The 27,092-nt window shown below is 43.4% G+C and overlaps 1 protein-coding gene across 1 annotated transcript; it reads right to left on the bottom strand.

Moving 5' to 3' along the window:
• Nucleotides 1-10,479: 10,479 nt before the first annotated feature.
• On the bottom strand, nucleotides 10,480-23,836 carry LOC120982594 (tyrosinase-like). The gene is made up of 5 exons (XM_040412851.1): nucleotides 23,788-23,836; nucleotides 14,466-15,288; nucleotides 12,647-12,860; nucleotides 12,274-12,415; nucleotides 10,480-11,341 (listed from the first exon to the last, which is right to left on the bottom strand). The coding sequence occupies exons 2-5, from the start codon at nucleotides 15,261-15,263 to the stop codon at nucleotides 11,161-11,163; spliced, it is 1,335 nt and encodes a 444-aa protein (XP_040268785.1). The 5' UTR covers nucleotides 15,264-15,288; nucleotides 23,788-23,836; the 3' UTR covers nucleotides 10,480-11,160.
• Between the last annotated feature and the right edge of the window lie 3,256 nt (nucleotides 23,837-27,092).

Genomic DNA, 27,092 nt, shown 5'->3' with positions numbered 1-27,092 from the left:
TTATAGTAGTTATATTCTTGTACATAAGAGGCAGTATTATAGTAGTTATATTCTTGTACATAGAAGCAGTATTATAGTAGTTATATTCTTGTACATAGGAGGCAGTATTATAATAGTTATATTCCTGTACATAGGAGCAGTATTATAGTAGTTATATTCTTGTACATAGGAGGTAGTATTATAGTAGTTATATTCTTGTACATAGGAGCAGTATTATAGCAGTTATATTCTTGTACATAGGAGCAGTATTATAGTAGTTATATTCCTGTACATAGGAGCAGTATTATAGTAGTTATATTCCTGTACATAGGAGGCAGTATTATAGTAGTTATATTCTTGTACATAGGAGCAGTATTATAGTAGTTATATTCTTGTACATAGGAGCAGTATTATAGTAGTTATATTCTTGTACATAGGAGCAGTATTATAGTAGTTATATTCTTTTACATAGGAGCAGTAATATAGCAGTTATATTCTTGTACATAGGAGCAGTATTATAGTAGTTATATTCTTGTACATAGGAGGCAGTATTATAGTTGTTATATTCTTGTACATAGGAGCAGTATTATAGTAGTTATATTCTTGTACATAGGAGGCAGTATTATAGTAGTTATATTCTTGTACATAGGAGCAGTATTATAGTAGTTATTTTCCTGCCCATTATAAATTAGTCATTTTATCCAGTGCATATAGCAGGTCAATGGAAATAATCAGCTCTAGTTGATATTTATATAGTTCTCAGTGTTCATAAAATGTCGCTATCATGGTAATTGCATTTTTTATATAAAACTTGCTGTGAAGTCAAATTTTAAAGATGTCCGAAAAATTTGCCTGTATTTTACCACTATACTGGTGTCTACTGACTTGTAATTCCACCAATATGACTTCCGCAGCATTCATGGACAGGTCACAATCTCACTGGTGTTTCACTGTTCTGATTGATATTTCCTATAGGGAATGTCTCCAAAGAGGCAAATTCATTAAAGAAATGTATAACTTTTTGGTGCATCTAGTGCTGCAGTTTGCTCAGCACAGAGTGTTTCAGGAGGAGTGTGCTGATTTTGTGGGGGCAGTAAGTGGTCCTCTGATATTATGGGATAAGTGAGGACAGGATGGCATCAGATGTGTTCTAGTTTGCGGAGGGGAGTCAGGTGGAAAGTCACATCATGAGCGTTATAGTGTGTAAGGTTTCGAGTGTGTATTTTAGATGATGACACTCACAGAATGAGATGTACATGGTGTAAGATGCAGGGTCTCACAATAAAGACTTAATTTTATAAAAATTTTATTGCACTTAAATTACAGCTTAATTTGTATAATAAATTACATTTTTATTATAATTTACAGACATCGTATAATTAACAATCAACAATTTTATCACTTTATAATCGGCTTTAGTCACATAGCACCAAACTGACCACCATCTGACAACATTTTGCAGTGCTAATCAACATCCACAATAGTTTGAGCTCTGTTGGGGGTAGTTGTTGCAGTTGTCTCAGACAGTTACCCTTGGTACATAGGGTAGAATGACATTCAGCAGGGCTGTCGGCTACCTACATTAGATGCAATTCAGTGCACAACTGCTGGTAATCTCACTTAGTTTGGCCGCTTTTACATAGTGTTTGGTCAGTGTTTGATCAGTGATTTGCATCGATGATTCAGAGTCAAAACCAGGTGCAGGTCAAAATCACAGAACAAGAGCAAATCCTTGCATTACACCTTATGTCTGTGGAGGTTCCACTCCTGGATTTGGCTCACAATCATTCAACAAAGGTATAGGTATAAATATATTGTAGATAAGGGTTCATAGAGGTCAAGGGGAGTATAGTAGCAATCGACAGGGGCACCCCTTGCTGGTTCCTGTTCATCACACAGCACCCCCCAATTAAAAGCCTATTTACCCCTATTTCCATCCCTTGTAGGAAAATAGGAGTGATTGTCCCTTAGTCAGAGTCAGACGAAGGGACCAAGTTGATATAAAGCACCCACTTTCCATATGCCCCATAGCTGTGGACACTACATAAAGGAAGAGGCAGGACAGATACAATGTAACTACCGATATTTACAAAACAGAATTAAGATGATTGCAGTGACCTGTGACCTCTGGAGAGGGGGGGGGCACTCCTCTATGGTATCTGGGGAAATGGCAATCATTGTCCCCTCATCTACTTATTGTAACTGAGAAGGTGAAGTCCATTATCCAAGCCATCTGTGACCAGACGTTCATGAGCAGCCGTAATACGACAGCGCAGCCTCATTAACCCTAGTGTAATCCCAGTATTCTCATTGTTTCTAATATCCGTATAGAGACTAACTCCCATCAGACTGGGGATAATCGTATTGCAATCTGGCCAACTTCTGTAGTAGGAAGCCAAAATCAGACATCAGAAAATGATAGGTAGATGTAGATGTACGTGCAATGTGATCTATAGACTGCATACAGATATATGATTAATTTATATATATTATAATGTGATATTACTTCGGACCATCTCGTGGTTCTTTAGAAGCGCTTGCCTTGTTTTCTTGCAGGTTTAACTGCACCTCTTATATGATTGGCTTTCCTCATTCACTTAAATGTTCTGTTCATTGGCTTCTTAAATGGATATTATTCCTATTCTCAGCCATTCGTGACAGCAGTCGGAATATCCTTCCTCTGATTTGCTTCATATCTCATACTCTAGTCACATCCAAAGCTGCGTTCAAATTTTTGAATCTTTTCACTAGCATGCACAGCTGCAGCAGATCATTATGGGACAAGTATATCATATCAGACATAGCTATAGGGGATGCAGAAGCAGGAGAAGCACCTAAGTCCTGATGCCTGAGTAGACCCAAAGGCTTCTTTGCCACATTACAAGACACCAGTATTAACCACCTCCCGACCGCCTAACGCACGGATGCGTCCGGAAGGTGGTTGATTCATTCCTCCTGGACGCATCCGTGCGTCATCTCGCGAGACGCGAGATTTCGGGTATTGCCGGCCCGCGCATGCGCATCGCGGGCCGGCAAAAGTTAAAGAACAATTTCGTCACCAGCCTGCCAGCAACGATCATTGGCTGGCAGGCTGGCGATTTTCAAAAAATCCAATCACAAGCCATATAACAGATCATATTAGTAAATATGATCTGTTATATGGCTTGTCTGCTCCTGTGCTGGTCCTTTTCGTCGGTTGGATCCAGCACAGGAGCAGACTGAACTGTGAGTACACCAAACACTACACCTTAGCCCCAGATCACCCCCCTGCACCCCAATTAACCCTTTGATCACCCCTTTGATCGCCCCTGTCAATCACTAGTGAAAGGAAAAAAAGTGATCAGTGTAAACTGTCACTTTTTTTTTTCCACTAGTATTGGCTGTTAGGTTTTAGGGATAGTTTAGGCCCCTTGGTTAGGTAGTTAGCGTCAGTTAGCGCCCAGCCCACTGCACCGCAGTCACTTTTATTCGCTGATTAGCGTATCGCTAATCAGCATTTGTACTTTTATAGTATCTGTAAGTGATCAAAACTGATCACTGTCAGATCTATACTTGTATTAGTGTCACCTTAGCTCGCCCTCCACCCAAAACGCAGTGTTTGCCCGATCAGGCCTGATCGGTCGCCCACACGTGCGTTCACCCACGCCCGCCCCGCCGCAGTGACAAAAAATTTTTTGTTTTTTGATCACTGCACATTCACTGTACACGCACTGCGGCGATAAAAAAATCAGTTTTGATATTTTTTATCAACCGCAGCGGCCTCCGGTACTTCGCTAGCCTCCCCTTTGTAAGACAGGTTTGCTTTTTTTCTTGGGTAGTCTCAGGGAATACCCCTAAATTTAGTAGTCCAAAATGTCAAACAGGGGGTATTCTTCTGAAGAGGCCTACAGGATTCTGACCCAGTCGGATGAGGAGTGGGAACCCTCATCTGACGAATCTAGCGGGTCAGAATATGAACCTGTGGAAAGCAGTGGCTCTCTGACCCAAAGTTCGGACGAGGAGGCTGAGGTCCCTGATAGCACCAGGCGTACCCGGCCCCGTGTCGCTAGACCACAGGTTACGCAGGATCCGCTTCAAGAGCAGCAGAGTGGGGCTGTCGCTGCCGGATCACGTGGTGAGGCATACACCAGCAGCGCAGCCCTTCCTGGACCTAGTACCAGCACTGCCGTACAACATGGTGAAGTAGCGAGCACCAGAAGGGCAGTTGAAGCTGGTACGGTGGCACGTGCAGTAGTTACCCCGTCGCAGCCACCGCACAGACAGGCCCGTAGAGCCCCTAGAGTCCCTGAGGTGCTGGCAAACCCTGATTGGCAGTCACCAACTTCAGCCGCACCTGTAGTTCCCCCTTTCACCGCCCAGTCTGGAGTTCGGGTTGAGACGGCTCAAATCGGTTCGGCCCTGGGATTTTTTGAGCTGTTCTTGACTGCGGAGCTCTTGGACTTAGTCGTGGCAGAGACAAACCGGTATGCCACACAATTTATAACCGCAAACCCGGGAAGCTTTTATGCCCAGCCTTTCCGGTGGAAACCAGTCCAAGTTTCCGAAATTAAAATTTTTCTGGGCCTTCTCCTCAACATGGGTCTAACTAAAAAGCATGAATTGCGGTCATATTGGTCCACGAACCCAATTCATCACATGCCCATGTTCTCTGCTGCTATGTCCAGGACACGATTTGAGACCATCCTCCGTTTTCTGCATTTTAGCGACAACACCACCTCCCGTCCCAGAGGCCACCCAGCTTTTGACCGGCTCCACAAAATTCGGCCCCTCATAGACCATTTCAACCAGAAATTTGCAGATTTGTATACCCCCGAGCAAAACATCTGCATAGACGAGTCCCTAATACATTTTACCGGGCGCCTTGGCTTCAAACAATACATCCCAAGCAAGCGTGCCCGGTATGGGGTCAAATTGTATAAGCTCTGTGAAAGGGCCACAGGCTATACCCACAAATTTCGTGTCTATGAGGGAAAAGATCAGACCCTGGAGCCGGTCGGTTGCCCTGACTACCTGGGGAGCAGTGGGAAGACAGTCTGGGACTTGGTGTCACCCTTATTCGGCAAGGGGTACCATCTTTATGTGGACAATTTCTACACAAGTGTGGCCCTCTTTAGGCATTTGTTTCTAGAACGGATTTGCGCCTGTGGCACCGTGCGACCTAGTCGCCGGGGCTTCCCCCAACGGCTTGTTACCACCCGTCTTGCAAGGGGGGAGAGGGCTGCCTTGTGTAATGAAGAACTGCTCGCGGTGAAATGGAGAGACAAGCGTGACGTTTACATGCTCTCCTCCATTCACGCAGACACGACAATCCAAATTGAGCGAGCAACCCGTGTCATTGAAAAGCCCCTCTCAGTCCACGACTATAATTTGCTCATGGGAGGGGTGGACTTCAATGACCAGATGTTGTCTCCGTATTTAGTTTCCCGCAGAACCAGACGCTGGTATAAGAAGGTGTCTGTATATTTGATTCAATTGGCGCTGTATAATAGTTTTGTTCTCTACAGTAAGGCTGGGAGAACACGATCCTTCCTCAAATTCCAGGAAGAGATCATCGAGAACCTCCTGTATCCAGAAGGTTCCGTGGCCCCATCCACCAGTGTAGTTAGCCGTCTACACGAGCGACATTTCCCCAATGTCGTTGCTGGTACCTCAATCCAACCGTCACCCCGAAAAAGATGTCGTGTCTGTAGCAGGAGTGGAATAAGGCGTGACACCCGCTATTTCTGTCCTGACTGCCCTGACCACCCTGCCCTATGCTTAGGAGAGTGTTTCCGGAAGTACCACACACAGGTACACCTAGCATAGGGATCACATCTCACCAGGACAGGCACACAGGGCTATTAGGGCCCATTCACTCACAGCTGCTGCAAACGTCTCCTTTCACATGGGACAAAGTGCATAACGTACTTCGCCACATCTTTGGGCGATTTGCGCTTTGCACATTGACCCATGGGGAAGGAGAGGTTTGTTCTATAAAGGTAAAAAAAAAAACAAAAAAAAAAAAAAACACCAGTAAGCAAAAAGGTTAATGTTCAGTTCAAAAAGTTAAAGTTTCTATGTTCTCTTCCAAAGTTAATAAAATTATTGTGTTGCGGCCTGGTTTTTTCTCTTTTTTTTTTTTTTTTTTACCTTCCAGGTGGACCAACCGATCGACTAGCTGCAGCACTGATGTGCATTCGGACAGAAGCATTGCGCTGCTGTCAGATTACACGCAAGTCGGTGTATGCGGCGCTGCAAGACGAGATTTCTCCTCTGCAGTAAAAGATACGTTTGCCGAGGCATATGAGCTGAGGAGGTGGCGGTGTTCATATACTTTGGCAAACACTTTGTATATATAAAAAAAAAAATCCCGGCAATGATTTATTCATCCACATCGATTGATGTGAATGGAGAAATCGGGTTTGCCAGGGCATACGAGCTAAGTGGGCATGGATGTTGGGCGGAGCTCCTATGTCCTGGCAGACGCCTTTCCCCTCCTTTTTCTTTTTTTGGCAGAGATTTTTTCATCCACATTGATCGATGCGAATGAAGAAATCTGTGCTGTTCATTTTTTTCTTTCAGCCCAGCGGCTGAACGGAAAAAAAAAATCTCATTACCTGTATGCTCAATATAAGGAGAATAGCAGAAACTCCTAATGCTGGGCATACATGTAATGATTGCGGAGACCCTCAAATGCCAGGGCAGTACAAACACCCCACAAATAACACCATTTTGGAAAGAAGACACCCCAAGGTATTCGCTGAGGGGCATATTGAGTCCATGAAAGATTGAAATTTTTGTCCCAAGTTAGCGGAAAGGGAGACTTTGTGAGAACAAAATCCAAAAAATCAATTTCCGCTAACTTGTGCCAAAATTTTTTTTTTTCAATGAACTCGCCATGCCCCTCATTGAATACCTTGGGGTGTCTTCTTTCCAAAATGGGGTCACATGTGGGGTATTTATACTGCCCTGGCATTTTAGGGGCCCCAAAGCGTGAGAAGAAGTCTGGTATCCAAATGTCTAAAAATGCCCTCCTAAAAGGAATTTGGGCCCCTTTGCCCACCTAGGCTGCAAAAAAGTGTCACACATATGGTATCTCCGTATTCAGCAGAAGTTGGGGAATATGTTTTGGGGTGTCATTTTACATATACACATGCTGGGTGAGATAAATATCTTGGTCAAATGCCAACTTTGTATAAAAAAAATGGGAAAAGTTGTCTTTTGCCAAGATATTTCTCTCACCCAGCATGGGTATATGTAAAATGACACCCCAAAACACATTCCCCACCTTCTCCTGAGTACGGAGATACCAGATGTGTGACACTTTTTTGCAGCCTAGGTGGGCAAAGGGGCCCACATTCCAAAGAGCACCTTTCAGATTTCACAGGTCATTTACCTACTTACCAGACATTAGGGCCCCTGGAAAATGCCAGGGCAGTATAACTACCCCACAAGTGACCCCATTTTGGAAAGAAGACACCCCAAGGTATTCCGTGAGGGGCATGGCAAGTTCCTAGAATTTTTTATTTTTTGTCACAAGTTAGTGGAAAATGATGATTTTTTTTTTTTTTTTTTTTTTCATACAAAGTCTCCTATTCCACTAACTTGTGACAAAAAAAAAAAAATTCCATGAACTCACTATGCCCATCAGCGAATACCTTGGGGTCTCTTCTTTCCAAAATGGGGTCACTTGTGGGGTAGTTATACTGCCCTGGCATTCTAGGGGCCCAAATGTGTGGTAAGGAGTTTGAAATCAAATTCTGTAAAAAATGACGAGTGAAATCCGAAAGGTGCTCTTTGGAATATGGGCCCCTTTGCCCACCTAGGCTGCAAAAAAGTGTCACACATCTGGTATCTCCGTACTCAGGAGAAGGTGGGGAATGTGTTTTGGGGTGTCATTTTATATATACCCATGCTGGGTGAGAGAAATATCTTGGCAAAAGACAACTTTTCCCATTTTTTTATACAAAGTTGTCATTTGACCAAGATATTTATCTCACCCAGCATGGGTATATGTAAAATGACACCCCAAAACACATTCCTCAACTTCTCCTGAGTACGGGGATACCAGATGTGTGACACTTTTTTGCAGCCTAGGTGGGCAAAGGGGCCCATATTCCAAAGAGCACCTTTCGGATTTCACAGGTCATTTTTCACTGAATTTGATTTCAAACTCCTTACCACACATTTGGGCCCCTAGAATGCCAGGGCAGTATAACTACCCCACAAGTGACCCCATTTTGGAAAGAAGAGACCCCAAGGTATTCGCTGATGGGCATAGTGAGTTCATGGAAGTTTTTATTTTTTGTCACAAGTTAGTGGAATATGAGACTTTGTATGAAAAAAAAAAAAAAAAAAAAAATCATCATTTTCCACTAACTTGTGACAAAAAATAAAAAATTCTAGGAACTCGCCATGCCCCTCACGGAATACCTTGGGGTGTCTTCTTTCCAAAATGGGGTCACTTGTGGGGTAGTTATACTGCCCTGGCATTCTAGGGGCCCAAATGTGTGGTAAGGAGTTTGAAATCAAATTCAGTAAAAAATGACGAGTGAAATCCGAAAGGTGCTCTTTGGAATATGGGCCCCTTTGCCCACCTAGGCTGCAAAAAAGTGTCACACATCTGGTATCTCCGTACTCAGGAGAAGGTGGGGAATGTGTTTTGGGGTGTCATTTTATATATACCCATGCTGGGTGAGAGAAATATCTTGGCAAAAGACAACTTTTCCCATTTTTTTATACAAAGTTGTCATTTGACCAAGATATTTATCTCACCCAGCATGGGTATATGTAAAATGACACCCCAAAACACATTCCTCAACTTCTCCTGAGTACGGGGATACCAGATGTGTGACACTTTTTTGCAGCCTAGGTGGGCAAAGGGGCCCATATTCCAAAGAGCACCTTTCGGATTTCACAGGTCATTTTTCACTGAATTTGATTTCAAACTCCTTACCACACATTTGGGCCCCTAGAATGCCAGGGCAGTATAACTACCCCACAAGTGACCCCATTTTGGAAAGAAGAGACCCCAAGGTATTCGCTGATGGGCATAGTGAGTTCATGGAAGTTTTTATTTTTTGTCACAAGTTAGTGGAATATGAGACTTTGTATGAAAAAAAAAAAAAAAAAAAAAATCATCATTTTCCACTAACTTGTGACAAAAAATAAAAAATTCTAGGAACTCGCCATGCCCCTCACGGAATACCTTGGGGTGTCTTCTTTCCAAAATGGGGTCACTTGTGGGGTAGTTATACTGCCCTGGCATTCTAGGGGCCCAAATGTGTGGTAAGGAGTTTGAAATCAAATTCAGTAAAAAATGACGAGTGAAATCCGAAAGGTGCTCTTTGGAATATGGGCCCCTTTGCCCACCTAGGCTGCAAAAAAGTGTCACACATCTGGTATCTCCGTACTCAGGAGAAGGTGGGGAATGTGTTTTGGGGTGTCATTTTATATATACCCATGCTGGGTGAGAGAAATATCTTGGCAAAAGACAACTTTTCCCATTTTTTTATACAAAGTTGTCATTTGACCAAGATATTTATCTCACCCAGCATGGGTATATGTAAAATGACACCCCAAAACACATTCCTCAACTTCTCCTGAGTACGGGGATACCAGATGTGTGACACTTTTTTGCAGCCTAGGTGGGCAAAGGGGCCCATATTCCAAAGAGCACCTTTCGGATTTCACAGGTCATTTTTCACTGAATTTGATTTCAAACTCCTTACCACACATTTGGGCCCCTAGAATGCCAGGGCAGTATAACTACCCCACAAGTGACCCCATTTTGGAAAGAAGAGACCCCAAGGTATTCGCTGATGGGCATAGTGAGTTCATAGAACTTTTTATTTTTTGTCACAAGTTAGTGGAATATGAGACTTTGTAAGAAAAAAAAAAAAAAAAAAAAAATCATCATTTTCCGCTAACTTGTGACAAAAAATAAAAAGTTCTATGAACTCACTATGCCCATCAGCGAATACCTTAGGGTGTGTACTTTCCGAAATGGGGTCATTTGTGGGGTGTTTGTACTGTCTGGCCATTGTAGAACCTCAGGAAACATGACAGGTGCTCAGAAAGTCAGAGCTGCTTCAAAAAGCGGAAATTCACATTTTTGTACCATAGTTTGTAAACGCTATAACTTTTACCCAAACCATTTTTTTTCTACCCAAACATTTTTTTTTTATCAAAGACATGTAGAACTATAAATTTAGAGCAAAATTTCTATATGGATGTCGTTTTTTTTGCAAAATTTTACAACTGAAAGTGAAAAATGTCATTTTTTTGCAAAAAAATCGTTAAATTTCGATTAATAACAAAAAAAGTAAAAATGTCAGCAGCAATGAAATACCACCAAATGAAAGCTCTATTAGTGAGAAGAAAAGGAGGTAAAATTCATTTGGGTGGTAAGTTGCATGACCGAGCAATAAACGGTGAAAGTAGTGTAGGTCAGAAGTGTAAAAAGTGGCCTGGTCTTTCAGGGTGTTTAAGCACTGGGGGCTGAGGTGGTTAAAAATGACATGTGGGGTGGGGACCCTGGTACTGATTTGTATTAGGTCCCAGGAGCTTACCTTTTAGGTCAGGCTGTTATATCTGGGACCTGGAGTGAACCCTATATCTCCAGCAATGCAGTACAATACATAGACACTGAACCAGAAGGGGACTACTTTGGGGTATGAACCTGAATTGCTAGATCTAGCAGAATTATGAATGCAGCTCTGGATGTGCCTAGAACAGGAATGCTTAACCAGCTGTTGTAAAACTACAACTCCCACCATGCCCTGCTGTAGGCTGATAGCTGTAGTCTGTTGAGACATGCTGGGAGTTGTAGTTTTGCAACAGCTGGCAGGCCGCAGGTTGGGCATCCCTGGCCTAGAATATAAGACACAATGGGACTTAAAAAAATGAGTTCATAATATGCAAAGCAAAGATTAATAATACTCACTTTCCAAAATGCAAAGTGGGACTCATCATGGAAGAAGTTGTGTTCATAGTGACACAGGAGCAGGGGACGAATCCCTGCATAAGAAGACTAATTACCAATAGTTAAAAACTGGGCGACTACCATCCTTAAAATGCTCATCTATCCCAGGAGCAGGACATATGGCAGCAGAGGGGAGGATACAGTAACAGGAAAACTTACAAGAAGGCAAGAACAACACCAAGCATTGCTACAAAGACATTCCCTTTAAGGGAGATACCTTACATCCCCTGATACTCAGAGTACATGTATCCTAGCTCAGTAGAACTGCTCAGAAAATCCTTGTTCCTATAACATGGAAAGTAAGGGGTGGTACATTCATCGGGGCCTTGTCCGGGCTCATCATTTTCTGGGTAGTCGGCTGGGGTCGCGTTATATTTCTGCTGCCATACTTGATATATCCTGCAAGACGATGGTAAAAAGTTTACTCAACTGTTGCAAATATTACATGCGAGCTTCAAAGACCAGTCTAATGAATATCCAGCTTACGCATCAATCAATGAAAATCTCTGCAACTTTCTAATATACTGTGTTTCAAGTCATCACCATCTCTGCTTGCTGGCAGTGAGTGGAGAGTGAGATGAGGTCCCTTAGCAATGGTGGATCATAATAGGAGGGGTGTGGGTTGCCCAATGTGACCAAAGATATGATGCACATCAAAGTTTTCTTCTTCTTCTTTTTTTTTTTTTGCTGCAGAAGGACCTGCACGTAGTCATGTGACCTCAGCAGGTCCTCAAGTCCAGAGGAGAGGGCACCAAGAAGGCAGAGGAGAAAAGTGTTAGTTGCATGTGGTAAGTGTTCAGGTTTAGGGGTCTGCATATAGGAGGTTTGGGATCTAAATTTATTTAGAGGCCTGTGTCTCTATGTAGAGGGTTTAGGGGTCAGTATTTGGTGGTTTGGTTGGGGGATGTTGTGGGGTCTGTATTTTCTAAGGGGGGTCTGGGATTCTGGGAGTCATTATATATGAAGTCTGCATTTCCTTTAGGGGTTTGGGTCTGTATTTAGAGTGTCTGGTTTGATGTGGGTTTAGGAGGGTCTGTATTTATTTAGGGGGTCTGTTTTGAGGACTTACTTGTTTAGGGGATCTGGGGGGGGGTCTGTATTTAAGAGCAGCTCAAGGACTATGGTCACTGAGCATTGACTGCTCTGATACACTGTAACAAACTACAACTGTATGAGCAGGACTATAGTACGAGATGTGTATTGTGTTCAGTAGCTATCAAATGGTCAACATTTCCAGTATCCAACTTGTCACAGCCTCTGCCCTGTATCTGTCCCTGGGAAAGCTGGGTGACAACTAATATGGCCGTCACTACATCTTTAAGGGAACTTACTTGTCAATGAAGCAGTGATGCAGCAGGAACATGGGGTCGTTGGCGGAGATGGGGACCTGAGCCATCGTTCCCCCCAAATAAAAGTGAACCGTGTTGTGCATATTGCGCTCCAGTGTTGTCCCATCCGATGGTCTCAGGAAACCTAAAAAATGGATCGAACCGGCAGAGAGTGAGCAATCTCATGTAGGGTAAGCCGTGCGCGTCACGTTATTTAGGTTATATATAGGGGGTCCGGTGATACATGGGCCGAGGGGGTCAAATGGGTCCAAAGGCATGCCCCAGGAAATTGAGATCAGCGCCGCTGTTTGACATGAAGATAAACAGGACACTGCTCTCATATCCTGGCAACTTATGGTAACAGATGATGACCTACCTTCTAAAGTGTTCCGGAAGCTCCTCTGTGCACTAGCATTGTAGGGGAATCTATCGAAGTCTGTCCATTTCAGGGTGTCCTCTACATCCTGGAAGGTGGGGAGACTTTTAAACTGGGGATCTGAACCCGGCTTCCTGTGGAGTCTCTCCATCTGGCACTGGTCCCCAGCAGTTTGGCAATAGGCATCAGGATAATTGAACCCGCTGCAAATAGACTGAAGTGGAGGGATACAGTATTAGCCTTTCCATGAAGTGGGGGGAGGGTGGGGAACAGAACACTAAAATGGGGATGGGGGGGGACTACCGTAAGGCTACTTTCACACTAGCGTTAATATTTTCCATATTGGGATCTGTCATAGGGTCTCAATACCGGAAAAAAAAAACGCTACAGTTTTGTCCCCTTTCATTGTCAATGGGGACAAAACGTAACTGAACACAACTGAATGCTCCAAAATGCATTCCGTTCCGTCTGGTTGTCTTCTCATACCGGAGAGCAAACCGCAGCATACTGCAGTTTGCTTTCTGTCCTGGGATGCGGTGCAAGACGGATTCGTCATGACCCACAATGCAAGTCAATGGGGACGGATCAGTTTTCTCTGACACAATAAAAAACGGATCCGTCCCCCATTGACTTTCAATGGAGTTCAGGACGGATCCGTCTTGGCTATGTTAAAGATAATACAACCGAACCCTGCCGGATCCAGCAAAAACGCTAGTGTGAAAGTAGTCTAAACCTAAATTCAACATATAAATTGTATTAACATTTATTTAATTTTTTTCTTATACTGATTTTGGTCTGTCTTATACTCCAATCACATCCAAAGCTGCCTGCAAGTTACTGGATCTCTCCATTCACAACTACAGAGGCAGCAGACCATTATGGAACAAGTATATTATATCAGAAAGGAGCAGAAAACAGCTATAGAATGTGCACAGGGGGTCTTGTTACATGAGGGGCCACTCAGCCAAGTATGACGATGGGGGTCCTACGTACATAAAACAGCTCTATTGTAAACTTGAGTTTAACATGTACATTATATGGAGTTTTGCAAATGCTTTGCTTTGAATAAGCTTCATCTTCGTCATGTCTTCTACTCCAATCACATCCAAAGCTGCCTGCAAATTACTGAATCTTTCCAGTAGATAATTAAGGCATAAGTACATTACGTAAGACTGGAGCATATAGTGGCTATAGAGAGTGTAGGAGAAAAGCCCGGGTCATGGCTGTGGGGCCCCTCCGCCACATAAGAAAACCCCAGTATGGGCATGAGGGTCCTATACAGAACAGCTCTCCCATAAACTTCAGTAAAACGTAAACATTGTATTGAGTTTTGCAAATAGATTGCTTATTTATCTTGTACTAAGTTTGATCTGCTTCATGACATACTCTAGTCACATCTAAAGCTGCAAGCACATTACTGAATCTCTCCATTCACATACAGAGCTGCAGCAGATCATTATGGGACAAGTGTAAGCTATATGAGGGGCAGATCTAGGAGTAGCACTCGTGTCTTGATGCCTGCAGAGACCCTAAGACCCCTCGGCCTCATAAAAAGACCCTAATATTATAAACGGTGCACAGTAGAAATGAATTTTACATGAAGGCTCAGGAGTTACATCTCTTCTGTCAACATTATCTGGGGTACGGTGTGAACCCCCACATCACCCACAATGCAATACAGCAGAGTATTATCTACAACACCTAGACACTGAACCAGCAGGGGGTGCTGCAGTGAAGTATACATTTGAATTGCTTGCAGAACTGTGAATGCAGCTCTGGAGGCATCCGGAGACAAGATGGCAATAAGATTACTACTCACTTTCCAAAATGCGAAGTGGGAGTCATTGTCCAGGAAGCCTTGTGCATTGCTTGCGCCAAGAAATTCATTGGTGCAGATGGAGCAGTTCTTTTCTCCTCTCCAGTCATAGTAAGGAATGGCGAAATCTTCATCACCCGTCAGGCGCTGAATTTCCCCCTCTATGAACACGAGACCCAAACGATGCCAGCCGAGGAAGGCCGGACCCTTATGGGCGTAGTTTCTGCTAAAATCAAATGTGCTGTTGAGTAGAATGGGCTTCATGGAGTAATAATGGATCCAGGCAAAGACATCGTAAATGGTGGCGTCCACGAAGCGGTACGTGTCCCGGAGGTGTCTGTCCCCCGTGGACAGGATGACAAAATCTGCACTTTTTGTGGTTTTGGCCAACGCTAAGTAACTAAAAAACCTCTTCCTTTCCAAAAACGAGAGCTGGCGGATCTCTCTCCGAACCACACATTTTTTTTCGCGATCGCACTTGTCGCCGTAGTATCCATATTTACACCGGCCGCAGTTGAAGCCACTGTAGTTTCCGAAGCATTCACAAGTTCTGTCGTAGTAAAAACGTGGCCAGTCCAATCGGTCATCGTAAAACTGGCGAGCTCGGCTGGCGTCCAGGGGCGTAAAAACCACACCTTCTCTGCACTGGCCACGTCCAGATCGTGATCCACAGGGGCTGCGATCCTTCCACGGTGGGCAGCAAGTCTTTGACCGAAGAGCTGACCTTGTCGTACATAACCTCGGGAACTGACAGTAGACCGCGCTCAGGAAGAGCGCGAAAAATGTACACAGCGTAAACATGGCCTCCAGAGCTAACAACCGCCCCCTGATAGAGAAGAAGAAAAATTATCAGAATATTACACCTACTACATACATTACACCAAAGATGTTACAATCATAAGTTACTACACAAAGCTTTATTTTTCTCCTTAGGAGGCAGCATTACAGTAGTTATATTCTTAACCAAATTTATTTTTATTCAAAGAATAAAGTTCATCTTACAATCACATACCATCATAGTATTGATGAAAAGGTATTAATACAAACCTTCTATGGAAGTGACAATTATTACATATCAGTGCAACATATGGTGTCTAAGATGAAGCCAAAAATGTAACAGACAATAAAAGTATAAAACAAAGGAGAGGAAAAGAGGGGTAGGGAGGGGACGGGGGGGGGGGGGGATGCTAAGAGTTTTTCGAACTCCGTTAAGTAAACTTTCTATAAGTTTTCCAAGGTGACCAGATTTTAAGAAAGCGGGAACGTGTGTAGGATTCCCAATGGGCCAGCTCTTCAAATCTATAGATCTGATCTACCTTGTCTCTCCACATCGAAACAGTAGGAGAATCAGTCTCTTTCCATAGCAGCGGAATCAGCAGTCTCGCCGCCGTGATAAGTAGGGAGATCAGATCTACATGCTTCTATATTTGACCAGAAAGCTTTGATCCTCTCACAGTGCCACCAAATGTGTGACAGGGAGCCTGTATCCTTTTTACACCTCCAACACTCACTTGGAATGTCTGCATTCAGCCTATGCAGGAACTCCGGGGATTTGTACCATCTTGTAAGCAGCTTATATGAGTTCTCTTGTATCCTAATACAACGGCTAAAGCCGTGGGAGTGTGAAAGGACAAAAGCCTTTTCCGGTTCTGAAAGGCGGATGGACAGTTCCCTTTCCCACGAATTGAGGAAGTGTAGCTCAGGAGGGGAGGATGAGAGTAACTCTTTGTAAATGGTAGACAGCGGTTTGGGGATCTTACGGGTGTCTGATAGCCTTTTATCCAACCAAGAGGAAGGGCTAGAGGTATTTGGGGGTGGTAGTTTGATCAATTTAATATCCTTCTGCAGGGCAAATCCCTGGAGGAAATGGGCGCTTTTGATTTTGGGGTCATTCAAGACTAGGGTCCAGTCCAGGTTCCCATCTGGGGTCCGGATCTCACTTAAAGGAATCTCAGCTAAAAGAGGCCAAATGCCCGAAGGCTTCTTAGCTTCCGGGTGGATGTAAAACTGCAAGGAGGAGAGTGGAGTGCCTGGTATTGGGAATGTAAGCACCTTGGCTTTAAATTGCTTGGCCCATTCAACCAATAGGCTCTTCCATAGGGGTGATAAGGAGGAACTACCTGGAGAACAGGGGGATAGCCCCCAAAGGATCCGCTTCATTTTGGTGGAAAGCAGAGAGCGCTCTAGTCGCACATAGGGAGCATCATAGTAGTTATTGAGGAGGGATAGACCTCGGAATAATTGAAAGGCCGCATAGTAGGAGCGCATGTCAGGCAGAACAAAACCGCCAAACCTCTTCTCTCTGGTCAACACCGAATAGGCAATTCTTGAGGGTTTGTTTCCCCACAAAAAGAGAGAAAAAACTTGGCGAATGTCAACAAAAAATGAGTGCGGCAACTAAATAGGCAAAACCTGAAGTAGGTACAGAAATTTAGGGGCTATAAAAGTCTTGAGGTAGTTCCTCTTTCCGCACCAAGAGATGAACGGAAGTTTAATAGAATGCAAATGTTTCCTAACCGATGAGAGTAAGGGGGCATAATTAAGAGCAAACAAGTCCTTTGCTTGAGCCGGGACGTGTACTCCCAAAAATACTATGTCTTTTGTAGCCCAGTGAAAGGGGGTAGTTTTCTGAAGGGTCTCTTTCACCGAGACCGGACAGGTGATATTAAGGGCCATTGACTTACTATAATTGATTTTAAAGTTTGACACATAGCCAAACTCCTCGAAAAGAGAGAAAAGCCTAGGTAAGGATGTTTCGGGATTAGATGTCATTAATAGTAGGTCATCAGCAAATGCGGCTGTCAAGTGGGTCTGAGAATTTATGGTGAGGCCCCCAACAGCAGGATCCTGCCGGATCTTACAGAGCAAAGTCTCCATCACTATGACGAATAAGGACGGTGAAAGAGGACATCCCTGCCTCGTCCCATTAGAGATGGAAAAAGAGGGGGAGAGCGTACCATTTATTTTGAGTTTGGCAGACGGGGCCGAGTACAGAGTAAAGATCGCAGATATGAATGAGTCTGGGAAACCAAACCTCGACAGGGCCCGCGACATATAATGCCAACCAACCCTGTCGAAGGCCTTCTCTGCGTCCGTGCTCAACAAGGCCAAAGGTGTGGATGAGCTTCTAGCCCAGTCCATAAGATGAAGCAGGCGTATCGTGTTCTCGCAGCCCTGTCTGCCACGCACAAATCCTACTTGCTCGCTATCAATAAGATCCGGCAGGATCAGCTGAATACGCTGCGCTAATATTTTGGCCCACCACTTGACATCCGCATTTAGCAGAGAGATAGGGCGGTAGCTGCCACACTGGAGGGGATCTTTGTTTTCTTTGTGGATTATAGTTATGTGAGCTTCTAATGTCTAAGGGGGTAAAGATCCTCCAGACAGAAGGAAGTTACATAGTGTCTGAAAATGAGGGGTCAAAATGTCTCTGAAGGTCTTATAATATGATATGGGAAGTCCATCTGGACCTGGACTCTTACCTGACGGTATGGAGGATAGGACCTTGTCAATCTCTTCTCTTGACACAGGGGCGACTAGCTGAGAGGCCTGGAGGGGGCTAATGGAGGGGAGCTGTAGAGTTGATAGGAACTCATCTGTGGCCTGCTTAACCGAAGTGGAACCAGGGGTGGGAAGGTTATAAAGATCAGCGTAAAAAGCGCTGAAAGCTTTTGCTATGTCATGGGTCGATTTATGCTTGTTGCCTTTTGCGTCCAGAATTGCAGGGATAAATGAATCCGCATGGCGTTGCTTAGCCATGGCAGACATCAGTTTATTTCCCTTGTTCCCATGGGCATAAGCTTTAAACTTGGAGCGGAATATAAGCTTCGCAGATTTAGCATTAAACAGGTTTTTCAGTTCCGTCCTGGCCTCCACCAATTCAGCAGCCACAGCCTGAGCCTGGGTTTCCTTATGAGTCAATTCTAGACTTGCTATGCGGGACAACAGGTCGTCCACAGCCTTGGAGCGCAGTCTTTTAACATGCGAGCACAGGGCTATTAGTTCCCCTCTAACCACTGCTTTATGGGTTTCCCACAGAATGGAGGGAGAGGGAGGGGGGTCGCCCGCCGTATTAAGAGAGAAGAATTCAGACATAATCTGGGAGATTTTAGTTGCATTAGCAGGGTCAGATATTAAGGTGTCATTAAGACGCCATATTCTTTCCCTTTTAGGAAGAGCGGTCATAGACACCCGGAGAAATACTGGAGCGTGGTCAGACAGCGTGATGTTCCCAATCCTCGTATCTACCACCTGAGAAATATGGGGGGAGGATAGAAATATGTAATCCAGCCAGACTTTTTTGCATTGGAATAGAACGTGTAGTCCCGACTAGAGGGATGCATAGTGCGCCAAACATCTATAACCCGCAGTTTCTTCAGCGCAGTCTTCAGATGGCGTAGAAGTTTGTGGGATAACTCGGACCTCTGGGAGGACGAGTCAAGGTCAGGCTCCAGGGTCACATTAATGTCACCTCCTAGTATAAGCATACCCTCACTAAAAGCTGATAATTGAGCAAGAGTCCGAACGAGCCAGGGGATCTGACCTCTATTAGGGGTATATATGTTAGCCAGGGTGACAGGTGTGTCAGCGATGTGCCCTTTCACAAACAAGAAGCGACCGTCTGTATCTGCAAGTATTGCGGAGTGTTTAAAGGGCAGACGCTTGTGGCCACGCTGACACCCCTGCAAGCTGAGGCATATGAGCTGTGAAACCATTGTGGGAATACTTTTGGGGACAGTTTCGGAAGTTTTCCCGTCTTAAAATGAGTTTCTCGAAGAAATGCAATCGAAACCTCATCTTTCTGTAACAATGAGAGCACCTGAGACCGCTTACATGGCTCGTTCAGACCCTTGGCATTCAATGAGGCAACTACAATAGAGGCCATAGTAAAGACAGAGGAGGCCAGTCGGCCCAGAGCAGAAAGACATCTAGTCTGGAAAGCAACGGACGGAGCAAGAAGAAGGAGGAGGGGAAGGAGATTAAAGGGAAAGTCAAAGGAAAAATAAAAGACATAACAAATAAGACGTAGACACTATACATGTAACAAGGCATGTCTCCCCATGGACAGGGAGCTCGTGGTCCCACCCAGCATCTGATATGATGGAGATCCTTTTTCATAGCGGCGGACAGCCGGGATCTATCAGAGGGGGGCTCCTGTGGGGCCACTAGGGGGTTTAAGGAGGGGTGAGGGGGAGAGGAATTAATCAGTAACATTACCGACATAAAGGCAAACATATAACCCCAGCAAAGTTATCAGTGCTAACATTGCATCAAATCACAACCTGTATCTTGTGCAGGAAAGGTAGCGATAAAAAGGGCAAATCCCAAAGCCCATGGAAACGGGGCAGTGGGCTAAGACCCTGATCAAGGCCACAAATAGGTAACAAACAGGCAATAAACAGCTCGGACAGAGCAAACAGAGATCCTTCAGCCTGAAACTCAGAAATGTCCCAGGACAATGGACTCAGTAGTGAGTAACCATAAGAGACTTCAGCTTCTCACAGAGCAGAGTCACGTGACAGCGACTTGAGAGCGGCCTTTTCCTTGCTTCTCTGGTCTGGATGGCGAGACTTGCTGCCACGAATCCACACCCGGGGGGAGAGGCAGGGGGTCCCCTTGATCAGCCGGCATCCAAGAGGGAACTGCGATGGGTGCAATCCCAAGAGGGCCCCATATAGCTTTAAGGTCTCCCGGGGTCCGTACTGTGTACTGCCTTCCATTTTTCAAGATGGCCAAGCCGAAGGGGTAGAGCCATCGTAATGGCATGGCTGTGGCTTTAAGGGCCTCCAGGAGTGGCCTCATGATGCGCCTCTTGGCTAAGGTGGAGGGAGCCAGATCTTGAAAGAATAGGATGGGGGTCTCACCATACATGATGCGATCCGCCTCTCTTCCCGCCCTAAGCAGTGCCGCAGTATCCACGTAGCTGAGGATGCCACATACTACATCTCGCGGCGGTTCACCATGTTTCGGCTTGGGCCTCAAAGCCCTGTGAATGCGCTCAATTACAATCTGAGCTGTTCTTTCAGCACCTAGCAAGGAGGAGAAAATTTTGCATGCTGCCGAATTAAGCACATCAATCGCGATATTTTCGGGTAGACCGCGGATGCGAATATTTCGCCGCCGGCTCCGATTTTCTTGGTCTTCAATACGCAATAGTGCATCATTTAGCAAGTCTCTGTGTGTTTGCAGGGCCGCGCTCGTCTTACCCTCATGCACCAGGATGGCTTCCTGTGCGAGCTCCAGGGACTCCACTCGATTTCCAATGTGTCGCAGGTCTCCTTTTATTTCCTCCAAATCCTTCTTCAGAGGTGCAAGTGCAGACTCCAGGATATCCCTGAGGACTGCTTTGGAGAGTGAGAAGCTTTTTCGCATAGGTCTGCGATCTGATACATCGGAGGCACTTCCTGCCTCTGAACCTTCTTCTGCATCAGAGAGCTGCCGCGCCATCTTGGACACTTCAGCAGCAGGGGTCCTGGATTGTTTCTTGAGATATTTATCCATCTCAGGCTGTCCGGAGCGAGCCCCTGTCGGCTCTGGTGTCTCAGGGTGACGATCTTTACCTAGTTTCCCCATTTGCACAATGTAAGTAGCCAGTAAAAGTGGTTATAATAGCTGCCAGGGAGAGGAGCTCAGGAACAAGCAGCCATTCAGCTCCAAGGTCAGGCTCCGCCCCCCACAGTAGTTATATTCTTGTACATAGGAGCAGTATTATAGTATTATATTCTTGTACATAGGAGCAGTATTATAGTAGTTATAGTCTTGTACATAGGAGCAGTATTATAGTAGTTATATTCTTGTACATAGGAGCAGTATTATAGTAGTTATATTCTTGTACATAGGAGCAGTATTATAGTAGTTATATTCTTGTACATAGGAGCAGTATTATAGTATTATATTCTTGTACATAGGAGCAGTATTATAGTAGTTATATTCTTGTACATAGGAGCAGTATTATAGTAGTTATATTCTTGTACATAGGAGGCAGTATTATAGTAGTTATATTCTTGTACATAGGAGCAGTATTATAGTAGTTATATTCTTGTACATAGGAGCAGTATTATAGTAGTTATATTCTTGTACATAGAAGGCAGTATTATAGTAGTTATATTCTTGTACATAGGAGACAGCATTATAGTAGTTATATTCTTGTACATAAGAGCAGTATTATAGTAGTTATATTCTTGTACATAGGAGCAGTATTATAGTAGTTATATTCTTGTACACAGGAGTAGTATTATAGTAGTTATATTCTTGTACATAGAAGGCAGTATTATAGTAGTTATATTCTTGTACATAGGAGCAGTATTATAGTAGTTATATTTTTGTGCATAGGAGCAGTATTATAGTTGTTATATTCTTGTACATAGGAGGCAGTATTATAGTAGTTATATTCTTGTACATAGGAGGCAGTATTACTATAGTTATAGTCTTGTACATAGGAGGTAGTATTATAGTAGTTATATTATTATACATAGGGGCAGTATTATAGTAGTTATATTCTTGTACATAGGAACAGAATTATAGTAGTTATATTCTTGTGCATAGGAGCAGTATTATAGTAGTTATATTCTTGTACATAGGAGCAGTATTATAGTAGTTATATTCTTGTGTATTGGAGCAGTATTACAGTGGTTATATTCTTGTGCATAGGAGCAGTATTATAGTAGTTATATTCTTGTACATAGGAGCAGTATTATAGTAGTTATATTCCTGTACATAGGAGCAGTATTATAGTAGTTATATTCTTGTACATTGGAGGCAGTATTATAGTAGTTATATTCTTGTACATAGGAGCAGTATTATAGTAGTTATATTCTTGTGTATTGAAGCAGTATTACAGTGGTTATATTCTTGTGCATAGGAGCAGTATTATAGTAGTTATATTCTTGTACATAGGAGCAGTATTATAGTAGTTATATTCCTGTACATAGGAGCAGTATTATAGTAGTTATATTCTTGTACATAGAAGCAGTATTATAGTAGTTATATTCTTGTGTATTGGAGCAGTATTACAGTGGTTATATTCTTGTGCATAGGAGCAGTATTATAGTAGTTATATTCTTGTACATAGGAGCAGTATTATAGTAGTTATATTCCTGTACATAGGAGCAGTATTATAGTAGTTATATTCTTGTACATTGGAGGCAGTATTATAGTAGTTATATTCTTGTACATAGGAGCAGTATTATAGTAGTTATATTCTTGTGTATTGGAGCAGTATTACAGTGGTTATATTCTTGTGCATAGGAGCAGTATTATAGTAGTTATATTCCTGTACATAGGAGCAGTATTATAGTAGTTATATTCTTGTACATAGAAGCAGTATTATAGTAGTTATATTCTTGTGTATTGGAGCAGTATTACAGTGGTTATATTCTTGTGCATAGGAGCAGTATTATAGTAGTTATATTCTTGTACATAGGAGCAGTATTATAGTAGTTATATTCCTGTACATAGGAGCAGTATTATAGTAGTTATATTCTTGTACATTGGAGGCAGTATTATAGTAGTTATATTCTTGTACATAGGAGCAGTATTATAGTAGTTATATTCTTGTGTATTGGAGCAGTATTATAGTAGTTATATTCTTGTACATAGGAGCAGTATTATAGTAGTTATATTCCTGTACATAGGAGCAGTATTATAGTAGTTATATTCTTGTACATAGGGGCAGTATTATAGTAGTTATATTCTTGTACATAGAGGCAGTATTATAGTAGTTATATTCCTGTACATAGGAGGCAGTATTATAGTAGTTATATTCTTGTTTATAGGAGGCAGTATTATAGTAGTTATATTCTTGTACATAGAAGCAGTATTATAGTAGTTATATTCTTGTGTATTGGAGCAGTTTTATAGTAGTTATATTCTTGTACATAGGAGCAGTATTATAGTAGTTATATTCTTGTACATAGGAGCAGTATTATAGTAGTTATATTCTTGTGTATTGGAGCAGTATTACAGTGGTTATATTCTTGTACATAGATAGCATATTTCATTTCTTATATTCCTCAGTTGCCCTTTTTGGGAGGTAAAATGATCTCCTGCTTCACACTACAGTTTTTTCATAAACAGATGTGACCAGATTTCAGATCACACTTCATGCAGTTGCTCTGTCTCAGAGGTTACAGTTGCTCCTGGGTTTTGTCCAGTAGCCTCTTTACCACAGAACAGTACAGTATCACTATAAAGACCATTCCCCTGTAATTGGGCCCTTGGTAAGGGCTTGGGACCTGAGTTTCAAGGCTCCTCTCTGTTGTTATGTTCTAGATTGTCCTGTGTACAGATAACCCCATGATCCACAAGGTTCAAGGTGTCTTACCTGGTGAAGATGTCTTCGACTCTCCTGTGTCCCGCTGAGAGGATAATGAAGCTTCTCTGGCACTGTGATTTGTGACCTAGGACTGGCACCTATTTATACAGCTATAAGTTATGTCACACAGGGAAGGGCAGGTAAGTCACACATCGGGTGGCATCTACCTCAATTATTTCCTTGACATGACCTAAGACTATAAATGATTCCCTACTACAATCCAATGCTGAAATAAGTCATCTACAATGTTATTTATAGCAACGATTGATGCAGCAGGGATGTCCATAAACTGTAAGGAACTTTCTAATGAGGCATGAAAAGTCACATTTGGTGCAAGAGCTTATTCTCTATTTTACAAGAAAGTTCAGTCAGTTTTGAATGCAATTGCGTTCAGTGTTTCAGTTTTTTCTGCACGTGTGCAATCAGTTTTTATTCATTTTTCACATGTATGAAAAAAACACGGAAGGTTTAGGACCCTTTCACATGAGCAAGTTTTCCGCGCGGGTGCAATGCGTGAAATCACCCGCACTGAATCCTAAATCATTTATTTCAATGGGTCTGTGCACATGAGCCGTGTTTTTCATGCGTCATTTCTGCGTTATGTGAGAATCGCAACATGTTCTATATTCAGCGTTTTTTCACACAGTCCTGGCCCCATAGAAGTGAATGAGGCTACAGTAAAAAACACATTGCGTCTGGATGTAATGCGTTTTTCACTGATGGTTCCTAGGAGATGTCATTTGTAAATCTTCGTTTTTTTTTCCACGGGTGTAAAAAACGCATCAAAACTGATTGCACCAGCACGTAAAAAACTGAAACACTGAACGCAATTGCAGACAAAACTGACTGAATTTGCGAAATGGTGCGAGTTTTACTGAATCCATCCTGAGCCAATCCGAATCATTCACGTGAAAGAGTCTTTACAAACAACATCAGTGAAAAACGCATATTATCCGGATGCACTGCGTTTTTCACTGAAGCCCCATTCACTTCTATGGCGCCAGGGCTGCGTGAAAAATGCAGAATACAGAACGTGCGGCGATTTTCATGGAACGCAGAAATGATGTGTGAAAAGCAACGCTCATGTGCACAGACCTATTGAAATGAATGGGTCAGGATTCAGTACGGTACTATGCGCACCCGTGCGGAAAACCCGTTCTTGTGAAAGAGGCCTAATCCAAGTGTATTCGTTATTTAGTATCCGCAGACAGAAGGAGGATTCATCAAGACAGACCCTTTTTTGTGTGAAGCTGCCCCATTCATCAGCTGTTTTGGCTGGTGCTGCTGCAGCAGTGGAGATGACAGGTGGAGTGCCCACTGCTGGAGAAATGTAGTATTGCATGAAAGCCATTCAAACGAATAGCCAATTAACAATTTTATTACATGACACGGAGGCTCCTATTGCTTTCTTTTTCTTTACTGACCAACCAATAGCAGCAAATAAAAAATAAAAAACAAGTAACCATGGTAACAGGAACCTCCCCCATAAGACCCCTATAATAGTCCTGCTTTGCATAGATTCCTCCTCTTTCTTTGCTGCTGACCACTCAGATAAGTATTCATTGTGGTCTTCCCATTCAGTAAGGATTTGAGTGTATTTTACTGTGTTATTGCTGGGTATATATAATATATATATTTATATATATATATATATATATATATATATATATATAGCTCTCATATATATTAGTATCTTTTGTTTCTGTTCAGGGTTGTTGTTTTCTGCCCCTCTTTTCTTTTGCCCTGCGGTCACTTCCCCCCTTTGTTTCAGGCTCGCTTCCCTATTGGGATAGTTTTCTTATATCTTATTCTACCTGTCCGTTTTTCTTAGTTCGGCCTTTTTCCTGTCTCCGGCCTCCGGTTCTTGCCCCGCTTGTTCCCGGCTACCTCCTCAGCGGTTTTTTCCACGATTTACTCCTTATCGGCGGCCGAGATCTCGCGTGATTTCGGCCGCCATCTTCCATCTCCTTCTGTCTACCTGGAGCCAGTGGCGGATCCAGAGCCTGGTCTCAGGAGGGGCACTTTCAGATTCTTTTCTGTCCGCTGCCACAAAACAATGGTGCTTATAGAACAGACTACACAGTGTATGCTATATGTGTATAACAAACATATTTCACATGAAAACTTAGTTACTTGGCTTGGCCCTTGGGGATCTCGGACACCACTAACACTTTGGTCGGGGGCTCGGTGGAGCTGATGTGTTTTATCCTAATGAGAACGATTTCATAATAAGGATTTAGAGAAAGGGCAGAGGAATAGCAGAGCAGGGAGAGGCTGGTGCTGCTACTAGGGGGCTCATACCATGGGGGAGTAATAAAGCCCACCATAATGCCCCCCCAGTAGAAATAATTCTCCTTATAATGTGACAGTGCAAAAAATACCCTCTTGTAATGCCCCCAGGTGAGCTAATGTCCCCATAGTGCCCCCATAATGTGCCAGTATAAAATACCCCTATATAGTTCCCCCAGTAAATGCCCCCATAGTGCTCCACACCCTCCTTCCTCCTAGTTCCCCCCATAATGTACCAGTATAAAATGCTCCAGTAGATGCCCTCAGTATCCCCCATAATTTGCAAGTATAAAATACCCCTTCTTAGTGCCCCCCGTAGATGACCCCATAGTACTCCTCTCCCCCCTTCCCCATAGTACCCACCATAATGTGTCCCAGTATAAAATTGTACTGTACAGAGCGCCCCATATAAAATACCCCTTCTTTGTGGCCTCAGTAGATGCCCCTATAGTGCCCCCAATCATGTGCCAGTATTAACAGCCCCCCATGTGCCAGTATTAACAGCCCCCCCATGTGCCAGTATTAATAACAGCACCCAATGTGCCAGTATTAATAACAGCCCCCCATGTGCCAGTATTAATAACAGCACCCAATGTGCCAGTATTAATTACAGCCCCCCATGTGCCAGTATTAATAGCAGCTCCCATGTGCCAGTATTAATAGCAGCTCCCATGTGCCAGTATTAATAACAGCCCCCCATGTGCCAGTATTAATAACAACCCCCCATGTGCGAGTATTAATAACAACCCCCCATGTGCCAGTATTAATAACAACCCCCCATGTGCCAGTATTAATAACAGCACCCCATGTGCCAGTATTAATTACAGCCCCCCCATGTGCCAGTATTAATAACAGCACCCCATGTGCCAGTATTAATTACAGCCCCCCCATGTGCCAGTATTAATAACAGCCCCCCATGTGCCAGTATTAACAGCCCCCCATGTGCCAGTAATAACAGCCCCCCATGTGAAAAGTATTGTATATATTAAAAAAAAAACATGCATACATGCATACACATACTTACC

The sequence above is a fragment of the Bufo bufo genome, chromosome 11 (genome assembly GCF_905171765.1).
Source record: "Bufo bufo chromosome 11, aBufBuf1.1, whole genome shotgun sequence".
Lineage (NCBI taxonomy): Eukaryota > Metazoa > Chordata > Amphibia > Anura > Bufonidae > Bufo > Bufo bufo.
This window is presented reverse-complemented; position numbering and strand designations above follow the sequence as displayed.